This window comes from Pseudorca crassidens, chromosome 2, assembly GCF_039906515.1.
Source record: "Pseudorca crassidens isolate mPseCra1 chromosome 2, mPseCra1.hap1, whole genome shotgun sequence".
In the NCBI taxonomy this organism is placed as follows: Eukaryota; Metazoa; Chordata; class Mammalia; order Artiodactyla; family Delphinidae; genus Pseudorca; species Pseudorca crassidens.
Genome location: NC_090297.1, coordinates 111,014,382 through 111,042,258, shown reverse-complemented (window position 1 = coordinate 111,042,258; position 27,877 = coordinate 111,014,382). Strand labels below are relative to the sequence as shown.

The 27,877-nt window shown below is 44.8% G+C and overlaps 1 protein-coding gene and 1 long non-coding RNA gene across 15 annotated transcripts; both read left to right on the top strand.

Moving 5' to 3' along the window:
• Nucleotides 1–180: 180 nt before the first annotated feature.
• On the top strand, nucleotides 181–27,877 carry TPM3 (tropomyosin 3). Of its 14 annotated transcripts, none has more exons than XM_067727894.1 (10): nucleotides 185–392; nucleotides 1,012–1,137; nucleotides 12,142–12,275; nucleotides 13,953–14,070; nucleotides 14,190–14,260; nucleotides 14,903–14,978; nucleotides 16,397–16,459; nucleotides 16,638–16,707; nucleotides 17,662–17,740; nucleotides 18,481–18,676. In XM_067727894.1, the coding sequence occupies exons 1-10, from the start codon at nucleotides 279–281 to the stop codon at nucleotides 18,482–18,484; spliced, it is 855 nt and encodes a 284-aa protein (XP_067583995.1). In that variant the 5' UTR covers nucleotides 185–278; the 3' UTR covers nucleotides 18,485–18,676. The 14 variants fall into 14 exon arrangements, with proteins under 14 accessions (XP_067583997.1, XP_067583999.1, XP_067583998.1 ...); XM_067727893.1 differs by lacking the exons at nucleotides 14,903–14,978; nucleotides 18,481–18,676 and adding exons at nucleotides 15,531–15,606; nucleotides 26,522–27,877 and having other exon boundaries at nucleotides 186–392; XM_067727892.1 differs by lacking the exon at nucleotides 14,903–14,978 and adding an exon at nucleotides 15,531–15,606 and having other exon boundaries at nucleotides 187–392.
• On the top strand, nucleotides 6,415–11,603 carry LOC137219418 (uncharacterized). The gene is made up of 2 exons (XR_010941119.1): nucleotides 6,415–7,287; nucleotides 9,988–11,603. It is a non-coding gene; the product is annotated as an uncharacterized lncRNA (long non-coding RNA).

Here is a 27,877-nt window from a genome sequence, read left to right as displayed (position 1 = left end):
CCACTTTCCATTGTCTAAAATCAGCCTCAGCTGTTCCCTAATTTTTCTTTGCTGGTGATGTCTGTCCATCAAAGTGTCTCACCCTGTGTTCCCCTGAGAACAATGATGGGGCGAAGGGAGCTGGAAAGACCATATTAGGAACAAGAGGTGGAGCCATGGGCAGAAATAAAGGCTCAAGTCTGGGGAACTAGTCACTCAGCCAGCAGCCCTTTCTTTCTTACCCTAGTCTCCAGTCCTCCAGTGTTCACAGGTGAGCTCCCCAACAGCCACTGGTCACGATGGAGGCCATCAAGAAAAAGATGCAGATGCTGAAGTTGGACAAGGAGAATGCTCTGGATCGGGCAGAGCAAGCTGAAGCCGAGCAGAAGCAGGCAGAAGAAAGAAGTAAACAGGTAGGCCTTGGCCTTGGTCTCTCTCACCTGCTGGTGAACAAGACTTGTGAGATGGAAGAGAGTTTTCATGGGAAAGGCAGTGACCACTGGTGCCAGCTCATCCTTTGGGTGGGAGGGACTCCTCTTCTTCCCCAGCCTCACTGGATAGGCAGAGGACATCTAGGGTATTTACCTCAGACTGCCTGTGTGACCTTGGGAAAATCGGTGGCCCCTTCTGAGCCACAGTGTGTCTGCTGGATTTAAGTGGGAGTGGATCATGTTTTGGAAAAAACCCTGATTTCTAGAGGAAAAAGTGGGAGCTTGGCATGTAGCATCTCTTTTCCCTTAAGTGGAGTAATGGACATCTACATCCTAAGTAAGATATTTACCATCCCAGTGTCTTAATGAAAACCCAGCATGGCTCGCTCATCTTAGGGTCAGAGATTACAAGGTCACAGGCGAAGGGCATAGCATAATTCCTGGGGCAGTTGGCTGAAACTGACTAGGGAGAAAGTGTGTCACTCTGAGGATGATAACATAGAGGCTGAGCTCAGAGGTCTGTCAGGGCTCAAGAGACTAGGGTCTGAGACTGCACTGTTGTGTATATATATCTTGTGTGTGATTCTTGGGGCTTCTATAGCTGGAAGATGAGCTGGCAGCCATGCAGAAGAAGCTGAAAGGGACAGAGGATGAGCTGGACAAGTATTCTGAAGCTTTGAAGGATGCCCAGGAGAAGCTGGAGCTGGCAGAGAAGAAAGCAGCTGATGTGAGTATACAGAAATGGGGGGACGGGTTTAATCTACACACATAGATCTTCATGTTAATAACTAAACACTTGGACATATACATACTTGTGGATTCAGAGAACATAGGCATAGATACCCACATACATTTTTGCCACATGGTGGCATACCCTTGTAATGGCATATACTTTCTTTCTTAAAGACATGTAGAAGTCTCACCTTCTTACCCCCAATCCAGGAATTGAATTATCTTTCCCCGGACCTGGACAAAGGGAGGGGACTCCAAGTCCAGACTGCTATCACTTTTCCCACCTCCTCCCCCATGCCACATTCTTACCTTTTGTGTCCAAGGATTGGCACGTAGATATGTGTATTAATAGGGAAACTCTCATCTCTCAACTGCCCAGCAAAGCCAGCTCAGATTTCACAGTGGGACAAAGAAGGTCACACTGACCCTGGCCCTATATGGGTTTATTTATCTTGGCCAATGTGGGCATTTACCCTTATGTCACAGAGATGCCATAGAAAACATTGCTTATAGGGCAGCAGAGAGAATCTTAGAATGATACACTATAATAGAAATAAGGACTTAGGGGGTAAAGTTGTCACCACCAGACCTTATTCTGTGACCTTGACTAAATTACTCAGCTTCTCTAGGGCTGAATTTTCCCATTTGAAAATGAAACAAATTCTCTTTTCCACTTCATGTTATCTCATAATCACCCACTTTCCTTCATCTTCAGTCCTGAAGTTAACCACAAAGATAAATGAGACACAGGAAAGATTTTTGGAAGAAAAGTAACATAGGGGGCTTCCCTGGTGGCGCAGTCGTTGGGAGCCCGCCTGCCGATGCAGGGGACGCGGGTTCGTGCCCCGGTCCGGGGGGATCCCACGTGCCGCGGAGCGGCTGGGCCGGGCCCGTGAGCCGTGGCCGCTGAGCCTGCGCGTCCGGAGCCTGTGCTCCGCAGCGGGAGAGGCCACAGCGGTGAGAGGCCCGCGTGCCGCAAAAAAAAAAAAAGTAACATAGGAATCTTAACAGCAACAAAAGAATGTCCCAGTATTGATGGAAATACAGTCAATTCTCAGCACTGGGTTAATAGGAACATGTGTTTTTTAAAATTCCATTTGGTTTCGGAAAACAGCTAGAGACAGAGTAGGCCGTTCAGAAATGTTTTCGGATCCTCACTTTCAAACGCTTTGCTATTAGGTTTCTGATCTCCTCTTTGGCTTTCTGCCACTTTCAGGGGCCTGGGGAAGTGGTGAGGGTTGTTGAATATATCATGCCAGAGGTCAGAGACACAAAGCATATCATATACATTATACATGTTCATAGTTTCCAAAAGTTTAGGCCACTGCAAACTATTAATTAATTCTCCCTTCTTGCAAAACTGTGAGCAACACAGGTTAATCCCAGGACTTTGGGCAAATGCTTGATGGCCTACTGGAGTTGCCTAACCTAGGTTCTAGGTATAGATGGATAGATTTCTCTGGTTCTAATAAACGGGCATGGGAGTAAGTTTTCACAAACTGACACAATGTCAGGTTGATAACAATTTTGTGAGAGGTTGAGTAACAACTCTCTGAGAAAGTCCTTAGGCTGAAACAGCTAGTATGTGGGCTTGAGGAGGTGTTTCCAGGAACAATGAAAAGAGCCAACAAGTCTAACCTGAGATCTTGGGGGCGAAACTAAACAATATGCCCATATCATTGGGAAGATAAAGGAATTTGCTGGGGATGAATTCTATCTGTCCTTACACATACACACACACGTCAGCCCCCACCTAGACAGGGTCTACTCAGTACATTCATTTGAAAGAAACTTCTCATATTTATATAGGAATCCACCAAAAACTTTTAAATACATAAAGTATGAGTAAAAAAACTCATTCAACTTCTCTCCCCCTTGTTAGCTTTCCCAACAGTCATTAAGTACCCTCAGAGATACGTAGGAGAACAAGAAATAGGAGGGGAAGGTTGTAGGCAAGAGGCAAACATCTGTTAGTTCTGGGTTAAGATGGAAACAGGAAGAAAGGTTTTTAAAAAAATTTTTTTTTAATTTTTGGCTGTGTTGGGTCTTTGTTGCTGCGTGGGGGCTTTTCTCTAGTTGCAGAAAGCGGGGGCTACTCTTCGTTGTGGTACGCGGGCCTCTCATTGAGTGGCTTCTCTTGTTGCAGAGCACGGGCTCTAGGCGCAGGCTTCAGTAGTTGTGGCTCGTGGGCTCTAGAGCCCAGGCTCAGTAGTTGTGGTGCACGGGCTTAGTTGCTCCATAGCATGTGGAATCTTCCCGGACCAGGGCTCAAACCTGTGTCCCCTGCATTGGCAGGTGGACTCTTAACCACTGCGCTACCAGGGAAGCCCCAGGAAGAAAGATGTCTTTTCTCAAAGGTGGGGTCAGCAAACTACCACCTGTGGAGTAAATCCTGCCGCAGCCTGCTTTTGTACAAAGTTTTATTGGAACATTGCATGCCCATTCATTTACATATCGCCTACAGGCTTTTTCCCTACAAAGGAGTGGTAGCCACACCCTATGGCCCACAAAATCAGAAATATTTACTGTCTGGCCCTTTACGGAAAAAGTTTGCTGACTCCTGCCTCAAGGGGTCGAAGAGGGAAAGTGAGGTGTTTATGGGAATTGGGAAAAGTGCTGAATAAGGAGGAGGCAACAGGTTAAAAGTAGGAAGCAAGGGTCAGAGTCAGCAGCAACATAATATATGCATCTTTGAGGGGAGGGTGCTCTGTCTAATACGAAGGGAGTTCACAACTCAGCTTTTGCCCTTGAGATTAATAAACAAGTAAACAGAGCATATTACTTTGATGTAGATATAAGGGAAAGAGAAGGAGGAGGGAATCAATAACTGCATGTTTACGCAGTGAGTTCTGGTTATCTGAGAAGCCTTTTTGGAAAGTGTAGGATTTGCCAGGACTCCTTGAACAAAGAAAGGGTGAGGGTGTGGCAAGATCAGACTAAACTTATTTCCTCCCTGAGTTCATCCAAGGTCCTATTTGTTTGTTTTTTAATTGTGGAAAATATATACATAACATAAAATTTGCTATTTTAACCATTTTTAAGTGTACAAGTCAGTGGCAGTAAGAACATTCACACTGTTGTGCAACCATGTCTAGGGTTCCTTTAATCTGAGATGAAATGAGAAGCTATTGAAGGTAAAATAAGGGGAAAGAAGAGTGCAATAGTTTGGACATGAGAGTCATAACACCCTTTTTTAAGGACAGGAGGTGAAAGGGATGGGGAGAAGAGGGACAGGACAGACATATACACCTGTTGATATACTGTTGTATTGTTGGTTACCAGGAAGGCAGTAGCACTGGGCCCCTTGCTGCCCATCCATCATGCTTTTAAAGGTCATTAGGAGTCAATCCACCTGTTTCCCGGGATCAAGAGAAGATTATCTGTTCAAATCTACCAGCTTCAGGAATGCAGTGGTGCTCTCACCACTCCTTTGGTTCGTTTAAGATGAGGTCTTCTGATTCTTCAGTAGGGCAAAGGGCGGGGACGCGCTGTGTGTGTGTGTGTGTGTGTGTGTGCGCGCGCGCGCGCAATACTGCCCCCTGCTGATCAGCACCCAGATGACAAAGTCTCATTTTTGTTTCCATAGTCTCTCTCATCAGGTTTCTCCAAAGAGAGTTGTAAAAATTCTTAGGCCATCAGGGCAGTTTACTGAGGCTTCAAACCCTGCTTTTTCTTTCCAATTCCTGGGGTGGGGTGGGGTAATCAGAGCGTACAGGTAACTCTATCAAGCAAATTACTTATTGTTTGCATTGTTTCTGTTTCCTCTGAATAGTCTCAATGCTCAGTATTTCTAAATGGAGATAGTTGAAGACACACCCTCTGGTGGGAGTATCTTCAGAACCAGGCATTGAGTGCAGCACCTGACTTACCTATCAATCTTTTTGGGGATTAGGATTCTTAATTTAAAATCCTCTTCTACACCCTCATTCTCCAGAGGAAAAGAGAGCTGCATCACAGGAGAGACTTATTACTATTACTTACTGAGAAGGTGGCAGGAACACAAAGAAATAAGAGGGAACAGTAAAATCTCCAAGGCCCTTTACTACTGTGCTCCTAAAAATCCTGCATGGCAATGTCTGTAGGGGCAGTTTCTAACTCATAAATAGCTTCTTGGGGTACCTGGAAGCAGAGCGGTGTGAAATTGGTGAGTTATAACAGAGAATGGAGGCTGAGTTCCACATTACTATAGTTTTTCAGGTGCTCATATCATGCTGTTGCACAAAGGATCTGGTAACAGTAGTCTGTAATAGAGGATTCCTTCTGACAAAATGGAGGCATAAGATATCTTCCAATTCCTACAAAAGGAATTGTAAGCGATGATTAATTACCAAGTCCTGAATCATTCAAGGTTTGGAGAGGCTGGCAAATCACTGGTGCATATTGACTCTCAAAAGTAACAGGGGAAAAGACCAGTACTCTAAATAGAACACTTATGTTCATAACTGATGCCAAACAGATTGAGAACTTTGTCAACCTGCCCATCTCTTCATCCCCCATTAATTTCTTTCATTGATTTTCAGGAGATGGGAGAGAACCTACCTGAGCAGACTTTAAAAGGAGGCTGGAGGTCATCGTCTTTTGAAGATGAGACCCAGAAAGTCTAGGCTTTTCTTAGTACCTGGGTTTGGAGCATTTGTGGGGTGCGTGGAAGTAGAGGCTTGTAGGGTGTTTATGTTGTGGAGAGGACACAGGGTGCCCTAGCGGGTAGGTGGTGGCGGATCAGCACTGAGGGAGTGAGGGGTCAACGGCGGGTGTAAAGGCCGCACAGGCCAACCATTGGGCAGCCTGCCCAGCGACTGGAGAGGCTTAACCACGACGCGCCTTCCGGTTACCATGGTAGCCTTCCCTCTTCCCAACCCCGCCCCCCTTTGCTGGCCCGAGGGAAAGGCTGGGAGCGGTCGCCTAGGGCTACAGCGAGGTCCCGCCCCTCGCTCCCAGCCGCGGGTCTCCCTCCAGTGGACGGCCTTCCCGCCTGCCTGCGGTGGGAGGGCGCGGCAGTGGTGGCGTCACATCCGGGCGGGTGGGTGAGTTCCGGTATTTCAGGGCGGAGCAGGCGGAAGTAGGGTGAGAAGTGGCTGCAACGCCGAGCGGAGGAGGCAGGAACCCGAAGGCAAGCAGGGGCTGGGTGGGGACCATGGCCGGGATCACCACCATCGAGGCGGTGAAGCGCAAGATCCAGGTTCTGCAGCAGCAGGCCGATGATGCAGAGGAGAGGGCCGAGCGCCTCCAGCGGGAAGTGGAGGGAGAAAGGCGGGCCCGGGAACAGGTACGGAGAGGGCGAGGCGCGTGAAGGAGGGGCAGGCGCTGGAGAAGATGGGACAGAAGTGGGTTCCATTTTTGCGGTGGAGCACGGTCCTTAGGGGGCCAGCATACTCGAAGATGAAGTTGGAGCTCGGAGGATGGGTGGGGCTTAGCTTCATTTGGACCTCGAGCGGGTGAGGGGGAACTGGGTGCTCGAGCGAGCAGGCTTGACCTTTGAAGGAATTGAGCTTCACTGGGACTAGCGGGTGGTTTTCTTCCTCCACCTCCTCTTTTCTCCCTGCTCATTCATTCAGTCCCTCCGAGTCGGGCGCGGTCAGGGGAGGGGCTCAGCGGCCTCTCCCTCCCCCACTTCCCCGTGGCGGGGGGCGGGGACTGTGCTCTCGATTAAGGTTTCTGGCTCTAGGGGTGAGAGTAGGTGGATTCCTCTCTGGTCTGGGTGGGGGCAGAGCCGAACTTACTGTGAAAGGGTGGGGAGTGGAGGGGTGGGAACCGCCGGAAAGCCCCCGGCGTGGCCTGCTGGCAGCTTTTCCGCTCCCTCCTCCTGCTCAGGAAATGAGGCAGCAGTCGGCTGAGAGGAAGCGCGGTGCCCTCCCTGGAGGAGGTTGAGGCCACAGCACCGCCCCATCCTCCGTCCTGGGGCCCTTTCCTCTTAGGGGGAGCCCTTGCAACTGCTAAACCCACTCTTTCTGTCGTAGTGAAGCAGGAGGGGAGGAGACGGTACTTCACTCTCTCTGTTAGTGCAAATGTAGGAACCAACAGAACTTGCTATGATGACCTGGAAGGCAGGAACTTCTGCCAGATTCAGGCGTTTATTGCTGAAGTGTGAAGAGTGCAAGTTGAACCGGTTATGAACACTTCTTCCAAGCAGAGCTGATAAGCGAGTGTATGTGGTAGAGAATCTGATGGAGTGCCGATTTCTGTCAAAGTTTCTGGTTGACCTAGGCAGTATGGTTGATGGAGACAAAATAATGAGTTCCGAAGTGATGTTACTCTGCTACTTTCCCAATTACCCATTACCGTGTCTTTTTTTAAATTTAAGTTCAATAAATATTTGTTCAGCTGAAGGTTGGCACTTAAAATGTTAATGGATTGAGTGGTGATTCTTGAAACTGCTTTCTCTTTAGAAGTGGTGGACTAGTTTTAGTAAGCCATAAGATTTTCCAAGGTCTAGGGCGCAGTCCATTGGGTGGAGCTGATCTCCTGAGTTGAGGCTTTGGTTTTGGAGGATCTTGAGGCTGGAAAGTAACTGTTGCTAAAATTTGAAGACCTAGTGAAAGAACTCTTGTGGTTTATTGGTATTCCTTGTTGTTCTTTCCCTTGGTAAGTTCCCCCGCCCCTTTCTGGCTGCTCCTTCAGGGAGTGGCTGAGAATTAATGTTTTGGGGGGGAAAGGGGGAAAACAGCTGCCCTCCAGGTTAATACTTAAAGATTGTTAGAATAGTCATTTCTTTTTATAACTGGGCATGGAAGTGCTGGGAGCTTGTCTTTCTCAGTCACCCATTTCTCCGTGGATATTTCCTCCGTTCATTATGCCCGTAACTTCTAATTATCAATTCAAGTGAGATGGACTGGCTGGGTGACTCTTTACGACTAGCGACAGCTTCTCATCTCCTTTGTTCTGGAGACCAGATCCCCTTAAAGAGGAAGACAGGGATGGCCTGAAGGAACTAGCCATGTGTTGAGCTCCAGAATCAGGCTCAAAGTAGGGGCATGCTAGGAATAGTTCTAGGATAGGTGATGTTGTCCCCCCAGCAACAGCCCCCAGGATTTTGTTTTCCCCCTAGGATCTTCACCCACTGCCCCGAGGATTTGGTAATTTTTCTTGCAGGAAAATTTAACTCCTTTTTTCCCCACCCTTGGTGACTCTAGGGTAATAGGCAACAGAGGGAGCAGCTTCAGATGTTTCTTAAGCTTCTCCCTCAGAGCCTGCCAAATTTGCTTATTGAGCTGAGTGAGATCTAGTGAGAAAGCCCTCAGATGGGGAAGTAGTGTTAAAGATTTATGAAACCGGTATTTTCTACTCTCTAGCTTGAGGGAGCCTAATCTTTCGACTTTCTGCTCTAGTGAACTTTGAATTCCTCCTGAGGAGACACACCTGTGGGAAGGGAGGGGAGTGGTGCTTGAACTGTCTGTTATCCTCTTAGGGCATTCTGGAATGTGGGTTTTGCAGGCTCCTCCCTCCTGGAGCTGGAAGCTCTGCACTCCCTGATGGTATCGCATGCTGTTAGTGGGATTGTCACTTAATTCCTTTTCTGGTTGCTTTGTGTGAACATCCAACCCTTGTTGGGAAGCTGGATGAGTCCAAAGCAGAGACCGAGTTCTGGAATACATCTGTCTTTTCTGCTCTTGGTCTGGAGATTGACCTTTTATAATGTAGCACCTTGTCAAATCCACTTTTGATTTTGAATCTCCTTTGCACTTTTTGCGAAACTGAAACAGACTGCAACATAATATTTAAATGCAGTGTTTTTCCTTCTCTGTGTGTGTGTGTGTGTGTTGTGGTAAAAATACACAATGGTAAGTATTTACCATTTTAACCGTTTTTAAGTGTACAGTTCACCTTATTTGTTGTTAATACCTGTCTCCTAACTTCCGCGGGTATTTCTCTCTCTGTCTCTTTTTTTTCCTGGTGTAAAAAATTTAGGAATACTACTGAGGGAGTGAGTGGGCTTTGACTAGCAGTTTCGATTGTGGCCTTATTCCCAAATTCCTAATCTGCAGGGGGTGGGTGGCCGGCCGTGGTTAGAATGTCTGACTGTTGTGTGGCTCTCTCCTGTTCATAGGGTCTGGTGGAGTAAGCAACTGGCTTTATCACCTTTCTTTGGTTTAGGTTTGCTTTCCCGCTGAGTACCTTTCTCTTACCTTCATTCTAGAGCACATACTCATAAGGGAGAGCCAAATAGCCCTTTGCTCTGAGTACCTCTGCTTAGACTCCACCTTTGTTTACTCTGGGACAGATAACTCTGTTTCCTTCCATCCAACTTGCCTGCCCCTTGGTGAAATTTAAAGTCCCCAAGGACACAGTATCTCCCTGGGTAGATAATATTTGTGAACACAGTGAACTGGGGCAGTCCATTACTCACAGGGCTCAATCCTAACTTTTTCATTACTCTTTTCCTTTGCATTTCATCCGTGGCTTTTGTCTAAAAAGAGAAACCCCAGAGTGGCAGAATGCCAGATATAGGCTAATCCCCTTCTGTCCTTGGCCCTGATCTGCCTCTGAACACCAGTCCCCTGTCCGTTTCTTGCCTTGACGGGTATAGTGTGCTTGGGGAATCTCTTCAGTGTGGAGGATGGTAGCATTTAAACCAAACTCATTTCATAGCTGAAGCTGTTGTCAGCCATCTTCTGATATGACTGAATCGCTGCTGTGTTCCCCTCTCCGGCTTTGGGATTTTTGCTTCTTGGGTAATGGAGAATCCTATTATTACTTGAAGGAAGGACCTCACAGTGTACCTCCAAGCTGGGCAGAGGTGGGCAAGCTGAAAGATCAAAACCACATCTAGGCATGCTAAACCTAGGGTGACAGAAGAGCATATAAAGTTAATGTTTCTCAGGGCCATGTTTCCCATTCTCATCTGCAGAAGTTAGTCCCACTCAGTCTCTTGGTACCACTTGATTGACCTGAAAGGGATAGGCATTGTGCATAGGTTCTGGCTGGAAGGAAAAGTCAGGTAGGTGTCTTCCCTTGTTCCTTTAAACATTAAACAGATCTTGATTTTGCAAGCTTTTATTTCATTGTAAAGAAAACTGATCCTCTGTGGGAGGAGAAAAAAGAGGATAGTGACTGCCCTCCTCCCTTCCCTCCCCACCGGGGTCTCCAAAGCTTTTGCTGGGACTCCCATCCTGGGTTCTGTTTTTGGTACAGGCTTGTTCAATGTGCGCATGCTCTAGTTAGGGCATCAAGATGTGTTTTCTCCTCCTCCCTTTTCAGCCTTGCGAAGAATTCTATTGTAAATGCTGATTTGTGGGAGAAACTGCCCGAGCCAGCTTGTTGTCATGGAAACTGTACACCCCCGCCCCCGTAGCCTGTTATCTTTACTTCATTTGGGTAACTTCTGGTGAGCTGGGTGGGGACATAGATTTCATGAGCTTCCTTCAAATCTGGGTTTGATGTTGTTCCCTTTTTTTTTTTTTTCTTTAGTTCTAGGCATCTGAAGGGAGCGGGGTGGGATAAATCATTGTACTGGCAGTGTTGCATAGTTCTTGGCTGATAGGCAGACTCGTTCTCATAATCTTGACCTGTCAGCCTTTTTGAGCTTGTGAGGCGAAATGTGTGTTGTCTTAGGGCGCATCTGGTTTCCTGAGACAGGACCAGAGAATACTTGTCTTTGTGTTATTTTGAATAGAGACACAAATGGTTTCTTAGTAATTTCAGCTTATATAGATGTCTTGATTTTCTTTTCCTGTAGGTCAGTGGTTATATAGCCCCAGCCCCTGCAGTGCCTCGAATCTCCCATGTTTGTATTTGGAAATTTTTGTGCCAAATTACCTGATTCTTAACAGGAGTGTTTTGGGCTATATCCCTTCCCATAGGGGCTGGTGGCCCAGATTATTTCTCTAGCTACCCCCACCCCTGACTGCCAGGAGGAAATCAGGGTAATAGAATTCGGGCACAATCTGGGCTGTAGAAGAGAGATCGTGTTTACCAAGCACTTGGATAAGCATCTGAACTGGGGAGTGTGCAGGGCAGATTAAATTCTTGTGCGGTTGTGGCGGTCAGTGTACTTGCCACCAGTAAAGGTCTGGGGAGGGGAAAGGCAGTCAGAGGAGGGAAGATTTTCTACCAGTAGAATTCATGCACATGCAGCTGCCTTCTTCTTTCCTTGTTTCTTATTCCATTGCCAAGGAGGAGGTATGGGATTACTTGGACTCTAGCCTGTGCTTTATTGTGGGGTGGAGGCCAGGGAGAGGATTGTCATGCCGTACTGGAGGGTTAGGCTAAAGGGATGACTTGAGGAATAGAAAGGAGTCACAATTCAGAAATTTGGAGGTTGGTGGTGGGCATGAAGGAAACATTCTCTTCTGCCCCCAGTTTTTTTGGTAATGCCATCAGAGCAGATAATTTTAGCCAAAAGAAGCTCCTTGTAGCCAACTTTTAAAAGGTGGGAGGAGGGGGCAAGTTGAAAGGGTAGGAGGTAGGTATCCCAATATTCCATCCTTTTGCTTTTTCTGTTCTGGAAGGTTCTTCTGGAAAACATTATTCTTTTAGCTAATCATCCTCCTGGTGTTAGGGTAAGCTGATCAGAGGTTTAACAACTTGAGTTAAGCAACAAATTAATAGATAATCCAAGATTCCCTCTTTAAGAAACCTTTCTTATTTTTCCACTTTATGTGACACTTATGAGAAAGCTGCTGCAGAGTGAGATACACCTTTAAGCCAGAGCTCAGGCAGAAGGACCCCTTTACTGGCTACCTTTTCTGACACTAGCGTGTTCAGGAATTTGAACTGGTATTAACTGACACTGGGCTGGGCAAGGAGCTGAGTTTTGAAAACACTTTTCCTGTGGAACAAATGGGAATTCGTTGATGGGAAAGGGAGGAAAATACATGTAATATTATAGAATATAAAATCATGTCTGCTAGGTCTTATGTGCATCTGAGTTAAGTCACGTTCTACCCTGCAAGGCTCTGGCTTCCTCATGGTGGTAGTCAGCCCCAATCTTAGTGTCATAATTAGTTCAGTTTCTTTTCACCATGCCTCTGCTTCCTTTTCCCATTCTTTCATTTAAACACAGGCTGAGGCTGAGGTGGCCTCCTTGAACCGTAGGATCCAGCTGGTTGAAGAGGAGCTGGACCGCGCTCAAGAGCGCCTGGCCACTGCCCTGCAAAAGCTGGAGGAAGCTGAGAAAGCTGCTGATGAGAGTGAGAGGTGTGTAGAGGGGCCTGATGAAGTGTGAATTTCAAAAGAAGTTCATAATGGCTCTGATCAAACAGGTTTCTTATAAACCCGTTTTTTAAAACCGTAATCTATTTTTATAGGATCTTCTTTCCTTCTGCATATTCTCTCCTTATGAAGACCGACAGAGTAGGGGTTACCTGGACCTGTGACCCTTTTATAATTGGTGTTTCTCTATAAATTGACCTAATAATCCTTAAATGGGGTCACCAGGATGACCTCCACTTAGACAGCACCCACCCATAGCAGTTCTCAAAGTGAGGTTCCAGACCAGCAGCACCTGGGAACTTGATAGAAACTCAAATCCTCAGCAGCCCCTACCCCTCATCTACGAATCAGAGACTCTTGAGGTGGAGCCCAGCAATCAGTGTTTTAATAAGCTCTCAAGCCTGGCTGCACTGTTGGAATCATGGGAGTGTGTGGTGGGGATCTTTGGGGAGTTTAAAAAATATATCAGGGACTTCCCTGGTGGCGCAGTGGTTAAGAATCCGCCTGCCAATGCAAGGCACATGGGTTTGAGCCCTGGTCCGGGAAGATCCCACATGCCATGGAGCAACTAAGCCTGTGCACCACAACTACTGAGCCTGTGCTCTAGAGGCCGCGAGCCACAACTGCTGAGCCCACATGCCACAACTACTGAAGTCCGTGTGCCTAGGGCCTGTGCTCCGCAACAAGAGAAGCCACCGCCATGAGAAGCCCGCGCACCGCAACTAGAGAAAGCCCTCGTGTAGCAACGAAGACCCAACACAGCCATAAATAAATAAATTTATTTTATATATATATAATCTCTCAGAATGCCTGGGTCCCATCCCAGATCAGTTAGAATCCATTGCAAAAGAGATCTGGGCATTAATGTTTTTAAAGCTCCTCCAATAATTTTTTTGGGGGTGGGGGGCCGCGCTGAGAGGCTTGCAGGATCTCAGTTCCCCAACCAGGAATTGAACCTGGGCCCCGGCAGTGAAAGCCTGGAATTCTAACCACTAGGCCACCTGAGAACTCCCTCCTCCAATAATTTTAATATGTGCCCAGGGTTGAGAACCACAGTCCTTGAACCAACTCATTTTTTGTCGAAAATAGCCAATTGGCTCCTTGTCACGTGCGAGTTAAATGAGAACAAAGGTGTGTGATGACTTGGATGGGATCAAACTAAGACTTTCAGAATTAAAAATACCCTGTTGGGAGTACATTAACGCAGTGCAGCTGTGAAAATAAATAAGACAGTTATGTGTGTACTATTACAGAGTAGTGTCCAAATTATAGAAAGAGGAAAACCAGTTGCAGAGCAGTGTGTAGTATGATTCCTTTGGGGTGTGGGGAAATGGAGATGAGATTTTTGGCATATAAAACATTTCTGGAAGGATTATGAATTAAGAGATTACTTCTGATGAGCAGGACTAGAATTAGGGAGGCTTACTTTTTGCTTTATGCTAGACTATACACTTAAATATTTTTAATAAGTGTATTATTTTTATAAGAAAGTTTTAAACAAAATAATTAAACTAAGGTTGGAGGGTGCTATGGAAATTCTTTTTGAGTGACAAGCAGAGAGGAATGGGCTTTAAAAGGTGCAATTCTGGGTCCCTTGGAGTTGAGTTGATGACAGGCTCCCCAGGCTGTCAGTGCCACATTTGTCCGTATTGTTTCTGGCAGAGGTATGAAGGTTATTGAAAACCGAGCCTTAAAAGATGAAGAAAAAATGGAACTCCAGGAAATCCAACTCAAAGAAGCTAAGCACATTGCAGAAGAGGCAGATAGGAAGTATGAAGAGGTAAGACGCTTTTAGCTTGTCCCTCTCTCTTCAGCGATATTGGGCTTCTGAAAAGAATCATGAGAGGGAAATGGCTCCTCCTTTGCTTCACTGAGCTGTACCTGCGTCTTGTCCCGTAGGTGGCTCGTAAGTTGGTGATTATTGAGGGAGACTTGGAACGCACAGAGGAGCGAGCTGAGCTGGCAGAGTCGTGAGTATCTTGCTCCCCAAATCTTGCCATACCATTCTGTTCCTTCCCCTTTGGCTTGGGCACTAATGTGAATAAACTAGCATTCCTTCAACCTTGTTAAACAGGACCTAGAGAGTGGGAGTCATCTAGAATGCTTTTTTTTTTTTTTTTTTTTTAGCCTTAAGAATGGCTTTGGGCTTTCTTACTCTCTTAACTAGTGACAAGTGACAAATGAGGCTTCTTCATTGAGAAGAAAATGAAACCTAAAAAAATGGTGAAATGTTAACCGGCACACCCAACTGGGTTCTGCTTCTCCTTGAGGCATTGAAGTCGCTGTGCCGACTTAAGATCTGTCTCTGTTTTTACCACTTTGCCAGGCTGCTGGGGAACTTTAGGGCAAAGGCAGACATGACCTGCTCCCCTGTTGGCACCTTCTGGGCCTTGTTTAACAAAGTCCGTGCTGATGCATATTTATTTGTGCTTCCCTTGCATTCCCCTCTCCTAGACGTGACATATCATGACCATGGTGATGTTTTCTTCCCATTTTTTGATTTTTTAAATTTTTTTTCCCATTTTGCTGCTTGTTTCCTTGCTGTGTTCCTTTTTGACCTTTCTCCCTCCCCACAACCTGGCTTGTGCGATCCCTGTGACTATCACTAACAGCCGTTGCCGAGAGATGGATGAGCAGATCAGACTGATGGACCAGAACCTGAAGTGTCTGAGTGCTGCTGAAGAAAAGGTACTAACCATTGAACCCACAGAGAGGTTATACATATGGTGTGGTTTTGTTTGGTTTTGTTTTGTTTTGCAGCTGCCTCCCCTCCACTGGTTGATTTGTTGAGTGCTTTTTCATCTCTTCATGGAATGCTCCATTCCTCTCCACTTACTTGGCATCTTTCATCTCTTCTTTCCTAATTGCTTCACTGCCTCTCCACAGGGTCTCACCTTCCCTTGGGTGATTTTGGGGACTATTTGGGTTGGGCATCCGTTCCCACCTCCACCCCAGGTAGCAGTTATGATTTGTTCCTGGTAGTGATTTCTGTCAAGTGTTTTCTTTATTAGTATCCAAACATTCTGAGTCCCAGCCCAGGAGGGTCCAGCTCCTGACATGTTCTATGGTAGAGGGAGGAGGGTTGATGCTTGCTCAGATTACCTGGGAACTTCTCTTTTCCCCAGTGTGCCTTCCAACTCTCTCTACATATAGGTACAATTCATGTCTGTGTGTCTCTCTCCTTTTTTTTTTATTCTCTTCTTCCCCTTTCCTTTCCTGCGGTATTTAAAATATTCACAGTAAGTGTTCTGAGCTGGAGGAGGAGCTGAAGAATGTCACCAACAACCTCAAGTCTCTTGAGGCTCAGGCGGAGAAGGTAGGGGCTGGTTTGTAAAAGTGACAGGCTTTGGGGCCTGGGCCCAGCCCTGCCCTTGATGAAAGACTGGAGAAACCCATTCCTTATATAATCCAGTGAGAAGTATCCACCTACTCTCTCCAGATTCTGGGTTTAATGCTAATTCCTGTGCACTTTGATTGCTGTAGTTAAAATGACTTCTTGGTCTCAGGTGACTGGGGTCATGTTCTCCTCTGGCTGATACTGCTATGCTGACAGAAGGGGACAACAAAAAGTATCAGATCTGAGACCTAATGAGCAGTCAAGACAGATGACTTGTCTTTATCTTCTTGTGGGACTCTTTCAGCCATGTGGCGTCAGGGTGTCACCACACCTACTCATTAACCTGGAGGCAGGAAGAATACCTTCCTGGGTTGATCTGAATAAGATCAAAGCTTAGGTCCATTTAAAAAATAAAGGTCCTGGGGACTTCCGTGGTGGCCTGGTGGTTAAGACTCCATGCTCCCAATTCCGGGGGCACAGGTTCGATCCCTGGTCAGGGAGCTAAGATCCTGCATGCCACTCTGCCAAAAATAAAACAATTTTAAAAATAAATAAAGGTCCTGGAGGATTCTGAGGGTATCATGGCTCTAAGGACATTGATTTATGGATTTTAAGGACTGTTGTCCCAAAACGGCCTTGCTCTTTCTCATGGATCATTCAGCACATTAAATCCAAGAGGATGTTCAGTGTAAAAGTAAATGTCAGGAGGGGGGGTATTGTCTGTGTGAGTAATTTCTATTCTGAAATGTTTATTCTACTTCTCTTACAGTACTCTCTAAAAGAAGACAAATATGAGGAAGAGATAAAGATTCTTACTGATAAACTCAAGGAGGTGAGCTGAGGGGATTATAAGGAAGGACCCAAAACATTTAGAGGCATGTAAGGCATTAATGTAGACTTAGACTGGCTGGCTTTGGTTCTGAAAGGTATAGAAGTAGAAGGTGGAAGAAGTAGAGATCCTTCTCTGTCTTACTCATCTCTGATTCTGACTGATTTCATGTTTCTCCCAGGCAGAGACCCGTGCTGAGTTTGCTGAGAGATCGGTAGCCAAGCTGGAAAAGACAATTGATGATTTGGAAGGTATGGAGCCTGGGTGAGGGATTAAAATAAAGAAATCTAGAGGATGACCTTGCCCTTTGACGGTTAGCCTCTTCCCCTGTACACCAAAGGGAGTTGGTAATGACTTGGCATGCATCCTACGGCCTGCCCTGTGCCACAGCTAGGTGAAGTGGGTCAAATCCTGGAAGTGGATTTTTACACTTACTCTTCCTGTAATAAGACTTTACCTAATATTCTGGAATTTGCATCCTTCCCTTAGAGGAGGCTGGTAATAGCATGTACCTCCATGTCACCCCATGGCTACTTTTGGCAATCTTGTTCACCACTCAAGTTGTGGGGGACCTCACCAAGAGATGCAGCAGTGGAATGACCACTTCTCAGAGCTGACCAATGCCAGGGGCTTTCTAAATACTTCCTGCCCCCATAATTTGGCAACTGTATCTACCCTAACAAGGGAAAGTTTGTATTGCTCTGAGAACTCTGAGATATGCTCCTTTGGTACACTCTGGGTAGCAGGATATTCTTTGGGAGAGTTTTGTGGAGGCAACCTGTAGAGCAAAGGGGCCAACAATATTGGTCACGATGGGTAGGTAAAGAAGAAGTGTCTGAATGTTAATGTGTATTTTCTCCTTTTTCTATGTTAAATTCAGCATTATCACTGCTAAGAATTGGGTTAACTGGGTGGGAGTGGTATCCTCTTGAGTGCCATTGGTGATTGGAATTTCTAGTCATGACTATGCCCAGGTTCTCAACCTTTACTGCAGTTGATTAGAGGCGTCAAGAAGTCCCGTTGGTCCTGGGGACAGTGGATCTGAAAATGGCCAGTCATGGCAACCAGGATAGATGTTCTCCTAACTGTGGGATTAGACCCATGGTCACACTTTCCCTAATTTCTAATGATTCCCTCTCTTCATCTGCTTCTGATACCTTTTATCTGTCCCCTCATTCCTCCCTGTGGTTCCTGTGCCTGTCCAGATGAGCTCTATGCCCAGAAACTGAAGTACAAGGCCATTAGCGAGGAGCTGGACCACGCCCTCAATGACATGACCTCTATGTAACTATCTGACAGCAGAGTGGGGCTGGGACCTTGGCTTGTGGGTGGGTGGGGGTGTAGGCTGTGCATAGTGTGCTCTGGTTTTGTCTTCTGAAAACTAGAATCTCCACTCTTATCTTTAAAACACTGGTGCTGGTTACTTGTTGGCAAAAGCTGGGGAGGCATTTAATCCTGGATCAGTGGTAGCACCCTGATCTACGTGTAATTTTTGTATTTTTTATTCATAGTCCCTTCATTATGACACCAGGATTTTTCTATCTGTTTCTCAAATTTAGTCTCAGAAGGGCAACTGATGAAGATAGAATCATGTCATCATATAATTTAAGGAACTAGGGCCCAGAGAGCCAGTGACTTGGGCCCTAGCATCTTACAACAAAACTCAGACTTCATGGGTGTATATGATGCCCTGATACTAAAGTTTAGGGGAAACACCCATGATTAGAAATACCAAATTCACCTAAAAATCGAGCTGAGCCCCAGAGCAAGCCAGGTAGTAAAAAGCACCAAAATGAGTTGTTGGGGACTTTATCTGTTTGCTGTGGATCCCTGATCCTTGATGCTAATCTGCCTTTTTCCCACTAACCCTGAAAAGAAGCCAAATAACTCAGGTTGTAGTGTCTGGCTCTCTTTTATCATTCCTACTGCCACCTCTTCCTTTTTCTCCTCTTCCTTTCTCCCAGATTGCTGTCTAGATTGATGCTAGTCCTTCTCACCTAGAGTCTCCTTACTTTTTCACACAGATAATTATCACCGTTTCTGCTCTGTTCTGGATCTGCCCTCTTTCCTCGGGGAACCCAACGCCCCACTCTCGCTCTGGATTCCATTTGGGTCAGCCTGGCTGACCCCCAAGGCATTAGGATGGGCGGGGGGACCACAAAGCAACTTATGTATTCTCTTCCACCCCTCACCCCAAATTAAAATGTTAAGCTGCCGGAAGCCTCATGCCACCCTGCATTTGTGTCATTGACAAAGCTGCTGCTGTCCCTAAAAAGGAGCCTTGGGGGTGTAATGTGGGGAGCAGCTATTGTAGGCTCTCCCTCCTCTGACTTATATAATCAAAGCCACTTTTGTGTGTGTCTATTTTTTCTTGACATTTAAATTCAACTGATCTGAATCTATCAGAGTGGTGGACTAGGAGAAGTTCCTTAGAATAGGAGCTCTAGTCTTACACTCAAGCTGAATAAGATCGTCTAAGTCCTTTACTTCCAGGTTCTTAAATCATCCCTTCTGGAATGTTTGTCTTCTCTTTAGGTTCTCCTCCTTTGAGAGACCACAGAAGTACCTCCCAATATATATTCTCTACCGTTTTACCAGTGGTTCAACTGGTGCATCCTTGGAATACCCAATGAACCCAAATATGTTACCACTAAAATTGACAAATTATATTATCCCAAGTCACAGAAAATACGTAAGAGGTAGACTTTCCAGCAGTTTTATGTTTTCTTTAAACCTTTCTTACATACGTGAGGCTCACTACCATTTGCCTGCTAGTATGTGCTACCGGGATATAAGACAAGTGATAAATGACTGTTACTGGAAAAATAAAAATCATGCATATTTCAAATATTATACACAAGGTAGTAATTTATTACATGCATAAATATGGTTAATTGCTTCTAGTAAGATTGTTCCTAGTTTATGTTGTAGAATTAAATATCAACCTTTCGGAAATTCCTACACTAATTTACACAGCAGAGATAGTTGAATCTGGGTAGTGTAGTCATCGGTTGTACTTATCTAAGCACCTAAGTATTGTTCACTTAGTATTTCAGTTTCTCAGTGGAGTATATATTTAAAACTTGCCTTTCTTTTAAACAGATACAGCCAGGTAGAGAGGTTTTCCCTACTTTAAAACTTTGGGTCTCATCAAATTCAGGTTTCTTTCTGTCTATACCATTTCTTTTTGCCACACAGCCTTTGTGATTAAGGTGCAGGTTAAGTTATTGTTAATTTAGGCACAGGGTATTAAGGTGGGGACAGAAATAACCAAAGACGGAGGCATCATCCCTACTCTCAGGTTGCTCAGAATCCAGTAGGGGAGAGAACATATGTATAAAACTAAAGATGATGTGTGATATGTGCCCCAAATAATGAAGTTTTGTGGGAGTTCAGAGACGGGGAAGAGGTTGATTGCAGTGGAGATGATTAAGAAAGTCTCATGGTAGGAGGCACGTAAAAGGTACTTAATAAACATGTTAAAATTTTCCTCTTCATTTTTATTGGATTCCAAAAGATTGGATTTTTGACAACCAGAATCTGGTTGAAGGAAAGTGGATATTGAGTATCTTCATTAAAGAGAAGCAAAAGAATAAAGGCATAGAGTTGGGAAGGACACCAGAGCTATAACCATTTAGTTACAGTAGGGAACAGGTATGTGCTGTATCAGGCTGGGGAGTTTTAATTTTGTAGGTAATGGGGGTGCCACTGGAGATTTTGAACAAGGATATGTTCTGAGTAGCATATAAGAAGAGTTAATTTGGCAACTACTAATATGTTAGAAGAGCAGATTATCAAAGTGATCCATTAAGACAATGATTCCCAAATTTCATTCATTTGCATACCACTTTTTTTTTTTTTGCGGTACGCGGGCCTCTCACTGTTGCGGCCTCTCCCGTTGTGGAGCACAGGCTCCGGACGTGCAGGCTCAGCGGCCATGGCTCACGGGCCTAGCCGCTCCGCGGCATGTGGGATCTTCCCGGACCGGGGCACGAACCCGTGTCCCCTGCATCGGCAGGCGGACTCTCAACCACTGCGCCACCAGGGAAGCCCTGCATACCACTTTTGATGGCTTTTGCCATATTCACGTGCAGCCTACATTATTTTTTTAATTTACTTCTTTTCAGATTTGTTCTTACGCTACAAAATTCTAATTTGAAATCAAAAGTTTTGACGTGTGCTAGTGTTTTTTTCTAATGCACATTAAAATAATACAGCTAATACATTTTTTTTAAGTTCACAAATGTATACTGTCTGCAGTCTTCTCACATATCACTAGCAGTGACTGTAGCACACTTTAGGAAATACTGGGTTAGGTTGTTGCAGTTTCCCAGAGATAATAATCTGAACTAGAGTAGTGGTAGTAGGGGATGGTGCTAAACCTGGGCATTGTGAAGGGCCTGGTCACTAAATGCAAGAAGGAAGTGTCAAGGATGACTGACTTGGAGCCTAGGAAAATGGTAGTATTAAAGGTGTACAGAGGTCACGTGGTCTTGGTTTGGGGAGGCACGGGAAAGTAGAGAAGAGTATAAGTCTGAAAAACTGGCAGGTATCCAAGATGAAAACAAAATCCTAAGACTTGAGGGGGAGAAATTGATATGAGAGATTTAGGAATCCATGAGGTTGGCAGGCAGTTTAGGCCATGGAAGTAAATTTGAACCCTAAAAGACAATTGCAAATATAAAAAGAAAAACATAGGCAGAGGAAAATCTGTGTAGAGGACGAAGCCAAGTGGAATTGGTTGGAGGGATAGAAGGAGAACGAGTAACTTTGATACTTTAAAAACTTCAAGGCTGGGTGATTTCCAGTGATTCTCAACTTCAGATAGAGAAGGAAGATAACTGAAAATAGGACATTGTCACTGATGTTTTATTAATCTGAGGGTATATACTGGACATTAAGGACAAGGAGAGGAGCCATATTTCAAAGAACAGAAGAGTGAATTGGTGGAAAGAAAATAAAGGCACGAAGTGTAGTCTATAGTCTATACAAAGTCCAATAGAACTTTTGGCAGTGATTTCCAGTATAGTAGCCACTAGCCACATGTGGCTATTGAACACTCAGTGTGGCTAGTGTGACCCAGGAGCTAAATTCTCATTTACTCTTAGTTCATCTAAATTTAATTAGCCACATGTGGCTAGTGGCTGCTGCATTCATTGGATAGTACAATTCTAGATGTTTTAGTATGTAGGCAGAAGGAGTTGACTTTGGTACAGAGAAAGGCTTCTTACAAAGGAAAGAAGAGAGAGTAGAGAGAGATTAGAAGAAAAATGAGGTGTTATACTTTGGTAGCTCCTATCTTTCCCCATGGCATGACTCGTGTGAGCAAGGATAGAGACCAAGAAGCCAGGGTAGCAGAGTGAAATTTGCAATACTGTACCATGATAAATTCACTCTTTTGTTTAATGCTTTGTATCCTTATAGAAACCATCCTATGTTACTTGAGCCAGGACTAGCTGTGGAAATGGGGTGAAGCATCATTGGTAATCTCAGAGCAAAGTGCTTCATCTCTTAACTTTCTCTCCTCATCTTAATTTCTAAGAAAGAACCACAGGCTGTTGTGTTGGAGCCCATTCTTCCCTTCCTCATTACCGTTGTTGGGATGAGGAATAAAACAAAATGTGATTGGACCCCAAGTTACCTGATGGGTGGAACTGACCTGTTATGTTAGGCAACCTTGTCTTAGTCACACCCAGTTTCTTCCATTCACATATTGAATACTCCTTAGCCTTAACATGAGAGGGGAGTTTAAAAAAAAACATAAAAGAGCAAAATCTGTTTTTTCTACCTCATTCCTTGAACTTTGAGGCTTTAAAACTGATAGAGTTCCCTTTACCCCAAGCACCCGCATCCTTTTTCCTTTTCCTGTTACAGAATGAAATTGACCTGATTCAGACCAGTGAAGGATGTGTAGCATCCATGGGATTATTCCCTGAAAGGAAAATCAGATCAAATGGGGATTCTCTGGCTTGTTTTTTTGTTTGTTTGTTTCATTTACTCTTACTCTTTTTTTTTTTTTTTTTTTTTTTTTGCGATACGCGAGCCTCTCACTGTTGTGGCCTCTCCCGTTGCGGAGCACAGGCTCCGGACGCGCATGCCCAGCGGCCATGGCTCACGGGCCCAGCCGCTCCGCGGCATATGGGATCTTCCCGGACCGGGGCACGAACCCGTGTCCCCGGCAGCGGCAGGCGGACTCTCAACCACTGCGCTACCAGGGAAGCCCTCATTTACTCTTATCAGGGAACCAAGAACTTTAATGAACTAGTGTCTGGTCCTGAATTTTTAGTTCCTAGAAATAACAGAGTTAGAAACCTTACTTATTACTAAGTTCAAGGTGAGAGAACAACCACGTTTATCTTTCTGACCTTCTGCAATTCTTAAGGAACTATAAGTTCTGGGATTTAATTAGGCAATAAAATGCTCCCACTTCTTCTCTGTCTCTTTATTTCTTCCCTAAGTGGAACAAAACCCTCATTGAACTGGCTGTTTTTAGGGATATGATCCTGATAACACCCTTCTTTCCCAAGAAGGATGTGGGAGTCACACTGACTAACTTGGATATAGATGCTATGGATCAGTCAGGTTGCATATGGTCTTTATATGTAATATAACACCAGAAAGTTCAAGAAATGAGAGTTCAACATAATTTGAACCCCTACTATTTGTCAGAGTTGCCCCAGTGAATAAGACAGGTTGAATCCCAGGCCTCATGGACTAGTATAGACTAGTACAGTGTTTCTCAATGATGAACTTTAGTCCTTTAAGCCAGGATAATTCTGGGATATACAGAACAATCCTATTTATTGCTGTCCCCTGCCCAATAAATATCTGTAGGGCCCTCCAGTTATTGTGACAATTACACTTCTAAATTCCCCTCTAGCGGAGGGGAGGGGCAGTATTCCTCCTATTGAGATACTGGTTTAGTGGGAAGTGCAATTTTAAAAATTCCCTCCAATTCTGCCCCTTAATACGACTCTTGTTTTTTGGTTATTCCGCCCAGGATCTTTTTGTACATATATGCTTTCTGTTTTGATTGGGTACAGAGTGACAAGTATTATTGGGAACATACTGGCCCCGTGCTTCCAGGTGGAACTGGGAAAACATCAGCCCAGAAGGCAAGGTACCTGAGCAATGCCCACAGTCAGCCCACAGATGCAAGGCAGAAGAGTCTTTTTCATATTGAAGTCCTGAGACCATTTTGAAACAGACTGTAAAACATAGAAAGAAACTTGTTTATGAACACCAGAGGCTGACATTAGGAGTAGACCAGGAAGATCCATCCCCAGTTGCCATTACCTCTGTGTTGGTCACATGGATTTGGATTCTCTCTACCTCCTCTTTTTTATTTATTAAAAAAAATTTTTTTTCTTATGATGAGAACTCTTAGGATGACTTTCTTAACACCTTTCATGTATAACATACAGCAGTATTAATTATATTATGTTGTACATTTCATCCCTGGTACTTCTTTATCTTATAACTGGAAGTTTATACCTTTTGACTACCTTCATCCCATTCCCTCTCCCCCCACTTCCCACCTCTGGTAACCACAACTCTGATCTCTTTTCTGTGGCTTTGTTTGTTGAAGTATAATTGACCTACAACACTACGTTAGTTCCTGGTGCACATCATAGTGATTTGATATTTCTATGCATTACAAAATGATCACCACTCTACACCTCTTTAAGATGTGCTCCAAGTAGAAAATCCAGATAAAGCCAGGGGATTTGAGCGCTTAATTACTTGTATCAGGAATGCTTTTGCTTATAAGAAACATCTTAATAGCAGCTTAAATAAATATGGGATTTATTTTTCTCTCATAATAAAAAGTCTTGATTTGCGCAACTGTGGCCTGATATAGTTGGGATTTCTGTGATTCTCACGGCCCTTTCTTTTAAGGTTGAAATTTGCAACTCTAGTCATCACATCCATGTTCAAGGCAAGAAAGAAAGCTAAAGTTTTTCTAGAAGCCCCTGACAGACTACCCCCTACATCTCATTGGCCAAAACTGGATCACATGATCCCCCCAAGCTGCCAATGAGACTGGAGAAACAGGATAGTCTTGATTGGCTTGTACCAGTAATTCACCTTACCTGGGGCTGGCTGGACACACTGTTGGCTCGGACAGGTTTGGGGTTCTTTTAGAAAAGGTGAAGTTGGGTTTTGATTCGCTGTGCCACTATGATGGGCCTGTCACCCAACACCTACAACAAGAAGCATTAGAAAGTACAGGATTGAGTGAGTGTAGGGATATTGATCCCAGTCTCCCATTCATAATACTGTACTGAATGCTTTTACAGAAAAATGTTCAACCATTCACTCTGGTTCCTTACAGACCCCGATTATTATAAATGTATTTCTTATAAGCCAGGTGTATTCCTTCCTTTGCCGTGTTTCACTTGTCTCAGTTTCTCAACCCAGGGAATAAATACGGTGAAGGAGATACTTTTCTCCCTCAAAATGTCATTCTTTCAACTTGTCAGTCTGCATTTTTTATTTTATTCCTCTGTTGGTCTTTCCACCAACTGACCTAATCCTCCTCACATCCATCCTGCCTTACAGATACATGTTATGTATACCAGGTAGTTAAAAGTCTCAAAATTTACTTCTGGTACTCTACTAACCTTCCCTTTTTCTCTTTCTCCTCCTCTTTTTCCTCTCCTTCTCTTGTTTTCTCTCCTCTCCATTGCTGCTGCAGAGCGTCTCTACAGCCAACTTGAGCGAAACCGCCTGCTTTCTAATGAGCTGAAGCTAACGCTGCATGATCTGTGTGACTGATGGGCAGGGCTCACTGATGCCCATTAAACCGAGCTTACGGCTCACACCACTGACCTGGACCCCAGCAAAAAGCTGATTGTCTTTTAAAAGTTATTATTTTGCCCTAAGCAAATTTCTTTTTAGTTGGGACAGTTAGAATAGTGTCGACTTCCTAACTGCACTGTAAAGTGGGAACAGTTAAGATTAATACTGCCTTTCTGTCCCTTTTCAAGAGATTGTGGGTGATGAAGGGAGGGACCTGAGAGATAGTGAGAAAACCTGGGAGAGTTTTCTGTTTTCCACCTTTACTTGCTGCTTTTTCACTTGTGCACTGACTGTAGGATATGTTCCCTTGCATGGATGTTTTCTAACAATAAAAGGACTGACTTGACAAGATGTTGTAACTGCTTCGTCTGCAGGCCCAGGGATGGGCCCTTCTGACCGGGTAGAAAAAAGGGAAGGGAAAGAAAGGGGTGTGGGATATGAATAGGTCTGCGTTGTCATCCCCTTCTCTGAGTTGAAGGGTATTTTCCCCACCTCCCTAGAGCAGTGAGTGGTTTACTTGCTGGGAAGCTTTGATTCTCCGTGATGTTCAGCTGCCGGTTTTCTTCCTGACATTTTTCCTCTTGCTGCTTTTTCCTGGTATTATGTTTAATTGTAAGTAACTATGTCACAGGCAGTTCTGAAGAATAGCTCTGCAAAAATCTGTTAAGGGTTTGCTTACAAGGATGTTTTGTAGTATTCTTGACTTTGTTTTCTTTCGAGATTCTCTGACTTAGCTATGGGGGTTCTTTTATTTATCCCACTAGTTATTCCTTTCCTCTCTACTTGTTGAGGAAAGCCTGTAGTGCATGAGGATCCTCCTGTGCTCTTTTCAAGTTGAGGTTCTGCTGTTCTGCTGTCTACTGGTAGAAATATGCCCATCCTTGTTCTCAATGTGTCAAGCTCCAGCGAGCTATTTCGAGTAGGTGTTGTCCTGTGGGCAGAGACTAGAAGAGTGGATGGCTGGTGTTTAAGGCCACCTCCTTCAGTGACTGAAAGCTGAAAGCCTTGGTTGGGTGTGGGGAGGAGAGGAAATGACTGATAAGGTCCCCAGCTCCCTCCCCCAGAAGTACAGCAACACCTGTAACTTCAGTAGGCAAGCCTGAGGCCCTGCAAAACTGAGTGATGCAATAGCTCACTTCTGTGGCTGAGAAGGCAGCTGCTTTATTAGTCTGCAGTTTCTCTGCAACAGGAGCAATTCTCAGAGTGGGTAGACCTTGAAATTTACTTCTAGTTTTTATAACGTCTCTCCTTTACCCCCATTAGATAAACTGAAATGCACCAAAGAGGAGCACCTCTGTACACAAAGGATGCTGGACCAGACTCTGCTTGACCTGAATGAGATGTAGAGCACCCCAGTCCCATCCTGCCGCTGCTCCTCCCTCTGACCCGACTCCGCTGAGGCCAGCCTGCCCGAAGCTGACCTTTAAACTGAGGGCTGACCTTTAACTGGAAGGCTGCTTTCTCCTTTCGCCACCTCTCCCACCCCCACCCCTGTGTCCTTTTCGCCAAACTGTCTCTGCCTCTCCCCAGAGATTCCATTTGGGCTAGAGGCTGAGCACCTTTGGGAACAACGTTTAAGGGAATGTGAGCACAATGCTAAGTGTCTTTAAAAGCATGTTGTGATGTACACATTTTGTAATTACCTTTTCTGTTGTTGTTGATGTAGCAGCCATTTGTAAAACATTCCAGATAATTCCATAGTTCTGAAGCAGCAGTCTAATCCCTTTCTCACTTTTGGAAGGTAACTTTTCAGCTTAATGCATATTGCCCTCTCCGTAGAGGAGGGGAAAAGGTATGGGCCTGCCTTACAGAGAGCCAAACAGCCCAGAGGACTCCGTTTTGGGAAACCTTATTGCTCTGTAAAAAGTACCCGCCAAACCAGAAAGGTGATTCCAGAAGGAGTTAGCCAAAAAAAAAAAAAAAAAAAAAGCGCTGTTCAGGTTTTCAGCTTTACGGTATCTTTGGGCAACTTCTTTTCCACCAGAAGTGACCAGATGAAATCAAGATGGTGAGACCTCTGAGACCAAATCCTTGTCCCAGCTCTCCCCTGTTCCCAGCCGCTCACAGAATGGATCATGTGCCCCTTATTTTGAGGCAACCACTTATTTGCTCTCCCGCCTCCTTGAAAGAAAGGAAAGAAAATTATGTTTTACCACTGATTTAGCCATATGAAACTCATCTCATCACCCTTTTCTGGGTCTGAAGCTGCTGTCTCTAATAAAAGTGCCATCTCATTGTGCATTGTATCAGTTAGTGCTGGAGAAATCTTGAATAGCTTATGTACAAAATTGTTTTTAAATTTTATATTATTTTGAAACTTTGCTTCTTTGGGGTTGGGGCACACTGGTCACCCCATCTGGCTGTGACAGCCCTCTACAGTCTGGGCTGGCAGTGTGCTGATCTTTTAACGTTTCTTTCCCTACCCAGTCCCCCCTTTTTGGTGAGGTTTCAGTGAGGTCAGTTAGGTGTGCATCCTACAGCTTAATTGGCTTAAAATGTACTCCCCTTTGGTGTGGTCTCTTTGGGGGCCGATTGGGAGAAAGAAAAAACAATAGTGTAACTGTTTTGATACTGAACATTGATAAATGTCTTTTTGAAATAAAGAACCAGTCCCTCCAA